Consider the following 9,140-nt stretch of genomic DNA (forward strand, 5'->3'; position numbering starts at 1 on the left):
CCAGACACTTCAGTTCCTCCCTGTATGCCACTGGTGCCTCTCAAGCTGCCACCCTGGTGCTGGCATTCAGAAGGCATGAATCTGAGTAGGTGAGTCCATGTGCAGGTTCTTTAAGAGGAACTGCTGGGGTCTCCAGAAGTTTCTTCCACCGACCCAATGCCCGCTGGTTTTTGCAGCCAAAAGTTGTGAGGATTCAACTTCCTGGCACTGGAACCCTGGGCTGGGGGAGCCTTGTGTGGGGTTGGAAGTCCTTGCTCCCGAGATATCCTACCTGAATTTTTATTCACCACACATGGGTGAGACTAGCCTGTTCCACACTCTGCACCCCGTCTCAATAATGTGGTTTCTTTAATTCTGTAGTTGTCAGACTTCCATTCAACTCAATTTCGGATGGCTCTGGCTGATGGTTGTTCTATATTTTAGCTGTAATTTTGATGTGGTTGTGTGAAGAGGCAAGCCATGTCTGCCTACAGTGCCATCTTGACTGGATGCTCCTATTCATTAATTTTTAAGTGGCATTATAACTCAGAAGTTTTATGTCCAAAGGAATCCTGTAATGATTTTCTACTAATCTGTGAATCCTTTTATGTAAATAGAAGTCTTATCACCTTTATTTAAATTGAGGGTATACCTGGTATTTCTACGAATGATGTGTTAATTTAACATAAAGTCTATATGGAAGCATGGCAGTTTTTTCAATGCCAAAAATAAATTATATAGCTAAATCCCAGTCTTGAAACTTTCAAAATACTTAGGTCATTCTCAGTAGTCAGCAACTTCTCAGACTCAGGCAGCCTGTACCCCAAAACACATGCTATAGTTATTGGGTTGATCAGGAAATGTAAATTACTTTTAATAGAAGCCTAATAAAAATTTAATTAGGAAGATATTCTTCTGCCAAATAACTAAACAATGCAGTAACACATTTCAGTACCATATTTAAATAACTTTTAGATTATTTGCATTAGTGTATGTATCTTTGCATTAGTATGGAGAAAAGAGTATGGTTATAGCTTCACAGTTTGAGCTTGCTTACCTTGAAAACTCAGGAGAAAGTAATTTTTTAGAAGAGGTAGAGAGGGGAGGCAGAATTATCAGTACAACTGTCTTTAATTCTGCTATATAGGTAAAAATAGCTTTATTATTGACTTTTCTAAAGAAATAAAAAGGAACAGTTAAAGGAAAATTTCATATTGGAAGCTTCTGGGATAGATGTGTGCTAGACTTTTCAATTAAAGTAACCCTTACATCAGAAAATCTATAGCCGGAGATCAGAGGTCATCAGTGGCCCACCTACTACCTAAGCCAGGGCAAGAATCTGTAACAATACAATTGTAGCACTGAAAGCTCATATAGACCAGTGGTTCTCAACAGGGAGGTACTAATTTTAAGAGGTAATTTTGAAATTTTGTAGAGCTTTTGAGTTTGTCTCAATGATTTAGTAGGCAGTGGTCAGAGATGCTAGACATCATGTAATGTACAGGACAAACCACACAACAAAGAATTGTGTGGTTCCTGCATAGCTTTTCAATGTCGCGTATATGGTGTATTTGTGAAGAAGAGAAAGCCTTTGTATAATTATCTATGCCTATAACTTAACTCTTTTATCTATAAATACTAAATGTTTTATATACTCTTGCATAGTTTCAAAAAACAGTAAAATCTCCAGAAATGCAGCTACCTTGCATATCAAGAGATAATTGTACTTTGTATTGTTTGAAACCATTTCAGAAAATCACTTGGCTTTGCTTCATTTTCCTGTACTTGTTGCATGGAATGGTTTCTTATCCTACTTCTCTTAAATTTAAATGTGTTAATTATAAATAGGTATAAGCATCTGACTACTTCATTATCTTTTAGTATAGTCGTGCCCGAACATATACATATTGAAATACATAATTTATTATTAATTACTTTCATTTCATTTTCTTTTATATTACTGTTAGGGTATTTAATTGATACATTTTCATTTCAGGATAAAAAAAGGAGGAATTGAAATAAATGTATATGCATACCTTTTACATAAAAAGGGGGCATATGGTTTAATAGGATTGAGAACAACTGATGTATATGAAATGCCAGGTTAGAGAAAATGCTAACACTTACTTGCCTGACTTCCTGAGATTGTTTTGAGTTAGAGAACCAGTATGATAATGTGCAACCACCTCCTGCCCTTCCCCTGCCTCCTCATCACCTCTGCAACAATTGGTGCTTACATTAGAGCCAGTTCCCCTTATTCCTGACTCAGAAATACGGTGGAGTTTGTGTCAAAATAATCACAGGGAAAAAAGACTAAGTTGCAGTTGTATATCAACTGTAATCTCAGTCTATTTCCTATGAATTTCTCTGGGTCAGTAATAAGAGTACCTAGTGCTGGGGAAGAGGACCTTTACCTATCTTATAGAAATAATGTTTTTACCCTATGTAGTGTTGGTGGTTAATGTATACATCTGCCTGCCCCCCACCAAAACCTGTTGAATGTTGTATGTATACAAAATATTTGCAAGTAAAGTAATTCCAGGATTGGAAAGAATCTTAAAGGTCATCAGGTCCAGTGGTTTCTGAACCTAAGTCAGTATTCTGCAGTGGGACCCAGGCACGTTTTTCAAAAACTCTTCATAATAAAATAGTACTTTGTATATACCTTGTGTTCAGTTATTATTTGTTGTATGAATTAGTGAATGAGTGAGTCCATTTTCAAACCAAAATAGGAACTTATTAAGTTTCTGACAGTAGTTTCTGATTTTTGTGCCCTCCTTTAAGTAGTCGATACATAAGGGACTTCCTTTTTCATTTCTATTATTTGTGAAATTCTGGCTAGGGAAAAAGGGAGATTCCTTTTAACAAAATATTTCTGAGTTATTATTAGGAAGTTATTTCAGCATCAAAATACCACAAGAACTCATGTATGTGGTCTGGAAATACCTCATATGTTGGCATTCTTGTGGTATGTCATCATTGTTTACTTAGGGATAAATTCAAACTTTTCCTCCAGAAATTCACTTGTTTTGATTGGGTATTCAGCCTACCTTAGAGAATTTACACAAAAATGTACCCACTTTGGTTTAAAATTACAATCTGTTGGCACAGCTAAATTGGTATTCACCTGTCTTCCATCCTTACCTCCAAATTAGTTTCTTGTGTCTGCTGTTTGTAAGATCTTGTGCTAGGTTCTTTAAATACATTACCTTTTAAATCTCTGCTTACTACTACTAAGGGGAGAAAAAGACAATGCCAGGAAAGCACTGAGATATGGCAGAAGGTGCTTGGGCTTTGTCTACATTCAAATGCTGGCTCTTCATCCTGACTTTCTGTGTGGCCTCAGATAAATCAACCAATCTCTGAGTCTGTGTTTTCCTCTGTAAAATATTAATCTAGTTCTTACAGTATAGAGTATGACTTGAGAAAATAACAGAATGCTTAGGAGATTAACTTAGTTATTAGTTGCCTTCCTTTCCTTAGATATATTTAATTTTCAAGCTTTAGATGCCCTAACTCATCCAGCAAAATCAGGTTTCATAATGAAAGGCACCTATTTAATCATCACAACATTGTATAACTAAAAGTTAGTCATTGAGCCTGTCTCATTATATAGTGGAAATTCCGTCAGTGACTTGCCCTAAGTCACTCAATTAATTCAGGATTAGAGACAGAACTGGAAACCCAGGTTCTTGGTCTTGATGGAATATTCTTTGCATTACACAAGAAAAAGCTGTATGATATAGGGTATAAGAGCATGGATTTTATAGCCAAATTGCTAGGTTAGAACCTCAATACTTCCCCTTACTAGCTGTGTGATCTTGGGTAAGTTTTTAAACCAGGGATAATAAAGAAAACATACCTCATAAGGCTGTAAGGAAGACTAAGTGGTCTTACATATGTAGAGTAGTCTGTGGTCCATAATCTATGCTGTATGTATAAAGGCTATATATTATTATTAGTGGTGATAGTAACAGTAGTAACAACGGAAGTAGAAATGCACATTATCCTAGTAGAGAGATTCTTCCCATAGCAGATGGGAAATAAAAAACATGAAAGATGCCATCTGGAAGCCAGCTAGATTCTAATATTAAATTCATTTTAACAAGACAATTATATCTAGGTCTGGCCTTAAGCAAGATTAGCTCAGAACATTTTGGATTTATTCTTGGTGGACCCTGACAACTTTTGAGGTTTCCCTAGGAAGAAGTTCAAAGTATGCCTGGAATGATTCTGGGAAATAAGAACTTGAGACACAGAGGATTGACCTGCTTTGTTTGGCCACTTAAGATGAAGAGGCTCTAGGAGATTCCTATGTGCCAAAGCTACGAACCAAGATTAGACACACATAGAATTTGCTGGCAAGGATGCTAGGGTGAGAGAGCCAAATAAGAAGGCATTGGAGAACTAGGAAACAGCTGTTTGCTAACTGGCTTCTACTTTTTTTTTGGTCAGTTCACTCCAGTTGTTCATGACTACATACACACACACACCCATGCCAACATTGTCCTACTCAGACTATCCCGCATTATATGCTAAAAATTCCTCATCATTCCATTTCCTTTGTCTCTGTCTTGTTAGCATCATAATTTTTATATAAGTCTGAAGTAGACGATAACTTACCATACTTCCAAATGAAAGAAGAACATTTGTAGTTCAGAGTAGTTTAGTGAGGAGTGTGGTCAAATCTTTCATAACAGAATGGAAACAAAAATAAAAACAAAAAAACCTCTTCCTGTAATAGTTTAGTGAGAACTTTCCAGATATGGTAGTTGGGATGAACTGAATGACCTCCTAAAAGTCACTCTTATGCTGAGACTTTAAGATAATTATGGTACGTTTGATATAATTTAAAGGAAAAGTCAATTTAAAAGAGAATTTATTAGACTTTCTTTTGGAATCCTATAAATCACCTGTGCCCAGATATAAGATTTCAAATAGGACTTCCAGCCAAGATGGAGGCATAAATATACACTTTGTGTCTCCTCACAACTAAGAAGGCATTTACAACCACTTCAAAACTAAAAAATAAAATAAAATAAAATAAACCAGAAAATCGAAACTACAGGGAAGTTCAGCAAAGAAATAAAGAAGAAATAATCAGCCAGGAAGTAGGAGAGGTGGAGCAGCAGCTGTGGGGGCGGTGCTTGGAAGGCAGCATAGCTAGAGGCAGTGCAGCTGGTGGGAGTGGAGTGGTCGCGTACGTTTAGCAGTAGCCATAGCAAAAAACACGACAACACATTCATAGGGTTTAAACCGAAGAAGTGATCCCAGCCCCACACCAGACCATGTAGCTTGTGGTTCCAGCGTCAGGAAAATAGAGCCACATTGCTTCTGACTGTGAAAGCCAATGGGGGGTTGGGGGAGAGGAAGAAGCTACCAGTCTTGAAAAGGAGACAGCTTGCTTAGTACTGGAAGGGGGAGAAGTGCCTGGAAAAGGGGCAGGAGCCAGCGCTGTTCCCTCTAAGACCCCTCCCCCATATACAGCAACAAAATGTGGTGAAACTGGTGCCAGCACTAATGAATACCTAAGGCTCCACCCCCTATAACATAAGAGGTGGGACAGCCCCACCCAAATCACAGAGGCAAACACAGAAAGCGGTCAAGATGAGGAGACAGAGAAGTAGGGCCCAGAAGGGGAGGGCAGATCAAAGTCCCAGTGACACAACTAAGCAAGGAGCAGATAGCGCACCTAACAGATGAAGAGATAGAGGACTTAGCAGATGCACAGTTTAAGGCATTGTTAATAAAGATGCTCACAGACTTGACAGAAAAAATTAAACATGACGGGTTAAGGATGTAGGTTATCCTGGCTGAAATGAAGGAAAAGCCACATGGAACAAGTGGTGAAAGAAAGGAAACCAGGGTTCAAATCAACAAATTGGAACACAAGGAAGAAACAAACAGTCAACCAGTAAAGAAGGAGGAAATGATAACTGAAAAAAATGAGGAGAGGCTTAGAAACTTCTGGAATAGCTTTAAACATGCCAACATCTGAATCATAGTGTTGCCAGAAGGTGAAGAGGGAGAGCAAAAATTGAAAAGCTATGTGAAAAAATAATGAAGGAAAACTTCTCTAATTTGGGGAAGGGAATGGACATATGGGTCCAGGAAGCACAGAGAGTCCCAAACTAGACCCAGGGAGGACCACACCAAGACACCTCATAATTAAAATGCCAAAGGTTAAGGATAAAAAGAGAATCTTAAAAGCAGCAAGAGAGAAGAGGAAAATTACCTACAAAGGTGTACCTATAAGACTGTCAGCTGATTTCTCAAAAGACACTTTGCAGGCAAGAAGGGGCTGGCAGGAAATATTCAAATTGATGAAAAGCAAGGACCTACAACCAAGACTACTCTATCCAGCAAGGCTATCATTCAGAATGGAAGGGTAGAGAAAGCGCTTCTCAGACAAGGTAAAGCTAAAGGAGTTCATCATCACCAAGCCATTATTATATGAAATGTTAAAGGGGCTTATTTAAGAAAAAGATCAAAACTATGAATATTAAAGTGAAAACAATATCACAACTATCAACAACAGAAGCTAGGGAATGGAAACAAAGGCAAACTAAGCTGATAACCAGAGTAGGAACAGAATCATAGGTATGGGGAGCACGTGGGGGAAGGTCAGCTGGGAGGGCGAAGGGAGGAGAGGGAGGGAAATGTTGCAGGAATTAAGAAGCATAGTTGAGGGTGCAGAATGGACAGGGTGATGTTGAGAAGAGCTTATATACATGACCCATGGACATGGACTAAGTGGGTGGGGGGGCTGGAGGGAGGGGAACTGGTGAATGGAGGGGAGCAAAGGGAAAAGAAATTGGGACAACTGTAACAACATAATCAATAAAACGTACAAAAGAAAAAAAAGACTTTAAATAAAATTTTGAATTTTAGTTTTTTTAAAATAATTTTAAGACCTTTAAAAAAAATTACAATAAACTACAGTTGACCCTTGAACAACATGGGTTTGAACTGCATGGGTCCACTTAATCCTGGATTTTCAAAAATATACAGTTGGCCCTCTTGGTCCTCTGTATCCCTGAGTTTCACAATCATGGATTCAAGCAACCACAGGTCTGTATTTTCAGTGTTCAGTTGGGAATCCACGGATATGGAAGGCCATCCATATACATTGTTCTGTGCCATTTTATATAAGGGACTTGAACATCTGTGGATATTGGTATCTGTGAGGCCCTAGAACCAATGTCCTTCAGATACTGAGGGACAACTGTGGGAGATGGAAGTTATAGATGGATTTAGAAGTGCACTGTTCTTGCCACTCCTGACCTCTGCATTGTCTAAGGGTCAGTTGTATACTGGCATGTTATCTTAGAAGAAAAAATTTGACCCAAATGCTATTCACTGTGCTGCCTTGCTTACATGCCACTTGGCTCTACATAAGGCCTCTTCCTACAAGTTTTGGACAATGTGTTCTGAAGTTTTAATTGATAGACCCATGGATAATTCAAGATATGTGAGGAGAAGAACACAAAAATAGAAATTTATTACATGAAGATTGCCAACAATGCAATATCGCCTCTTTGCTGCAAGGAACATTTTCCAAAATCATAAAATTCAGATGTAAAGGAAAGAGACAGCAATTGCTTTATAAGGTGGCAAAGTTGGCAAATTTTTACCAGAATGGAATTCATTGCTTTAAGCAAAAGGTTTTCCAGGCCTACATATCAATTTATTCTTTTCAAACTACTTTTCATATTCATTAAAAATGATTGAATACATCTGTTCCTGGTGTGGTGTGTGTGCTGTTTTCTTATGGTATGATTCTGGGAGGAAGTCTTTAGAAGACTATATTGAATCTCCCCACATTCTAGTGGACTTTGACGGGATGAAATTAATTTATTTTTGCACTTACAGAACAGTACATCCATTTAATTTTTTCACTCCATCTATAGCCTAATTTGTTAATTGCAGTTATGATTCAATTTTATCTTTCATTTTGGCAGCAGGAAAGCACTACCTCATTAGTGACTGTTTCTTCACCCTTTCTCACCTCTCTCCACAGGGTTAGCAGGCTGTTCAGAGACATCCTTACTGTACTGGGCTAACTACTCTCTTCCCCAGTACAGCCAGGATTTCTCAGAGGAGCTTTTGAATTTTATGACTGACTTTCCTTCAGAACCCTGAACAAAAGTACATATGAAGGAAGAAGAAGAATAATTGTTACCATTATTGAGAAGCCTCATGCTTTCGTGATTAAGAAAAGTGCAGACTCTGGAGCCCTTCTTACTGAGTTTGTATTTGGCCCAGCTTCTTCCTAGGCATGAGAACTTTGACAAATGCCTTAAGCTCTCCAGCCTGTTCTTTCCTCGTCTGTAAAGTGGGGACTAAGAATTAATATTATAATGTAGTTATATCTGGCACATTGTAAGAATTATATACAATTTTTATTAAATAAAATTATTCAAAATATATTAATATTTATGCAGTCCTGTCACATGATGTCTGATTTTCTTAGTGTTTTAGATTTAGGTCATGTCTTCTCAACTTGACTATGTGCTTTTTGAGTGAAGGGACCATGTTTTTCATTTTCAAATCTCCATGTACAATGTTGGGTACAGAACAGATATTTTATAAATACTAGCTAAGCTGAAGGAGTGATTCCTTTCTCCCCGTAGCTAAGTAGATCATCTCTCAGTTGGAGTGGAAAGAGGGTAAGAGGCCACTACTGCCTGAGAAAGTAATACAGTATAGGCAATGTCAAAAAGCCACACAAAAGGAGTGACAATTCTGGAGTTCAGCATATAGTGATTCAATGCTCTCATGTTTAACATGTCATCTGTATTATGAGTCTCTGCCATTGGTTTTCTGATGCATAGCTCCTGGTGTAATAAAAACATGCAGAACTGGATTTTAGTCCCCACACTTTCACCATATGATCCTGGTGGAGTCGCCTAGCCTTTCTGCAACTAGGACTCTTTCCTCAACCATCAATGGTAGGGGAGCCAGGTGAGAGTGCAGTTGACTAAACCCTTTGCATACTTCCTCCATCAGCGCCCAGCTCTATAGTTTTGTATTGCTTTATGCTAACCATTACTTAATCATAAGGAGAGTAGAAAATGGTATCAACAGTCATTCCAAATCCTTTTTTCGCAACTCTGAAAACATTTTCAAGAGTGTACCTGTGACCCTGCTGAAGAATAAGT

General features: G+C 38.1%; 1 protein-coding gene across 1 annotated transcript in view; it reads left to right on the plus strand.

Moving 5' to 3' along the window:
• Positions 1-8,349, plus strand: part of LOC150019797 (uncharacterized) — a 35,214-nt gene extending 26,865 nt beyond the window's left edge. The window contains exon 4 of the mRNA XM_090267373.1: positions 8,000-8,349. Within this exon, the coding sequence (XP_090123499.1) occupies positions 8,000-8,042 (43 nt within the window). The 3' untranslated portion in view covers positions 8,043-8,349. The remainder of the gene's footprint in view (positions 1-7,999) is intronic.
• Positions 8,350-9,140: the final 791 nt, after the last annotated feature.

This window comes from Furipterus horrens, unplaced genomic scaffold (genome assembly GCF_987537825.1).
Source record: "Furipterus horrens unplaced genomic scaffold, mFurHor1.1.pri manual_scaffold_2, whole genome shotgun sequence".
Taxonomy (NCBI): Eukaryota; Metazoa; Chordata; class Mammalia; order Chiroptera; family Furipteridae; genus Furipterus; species Furipterus horrens.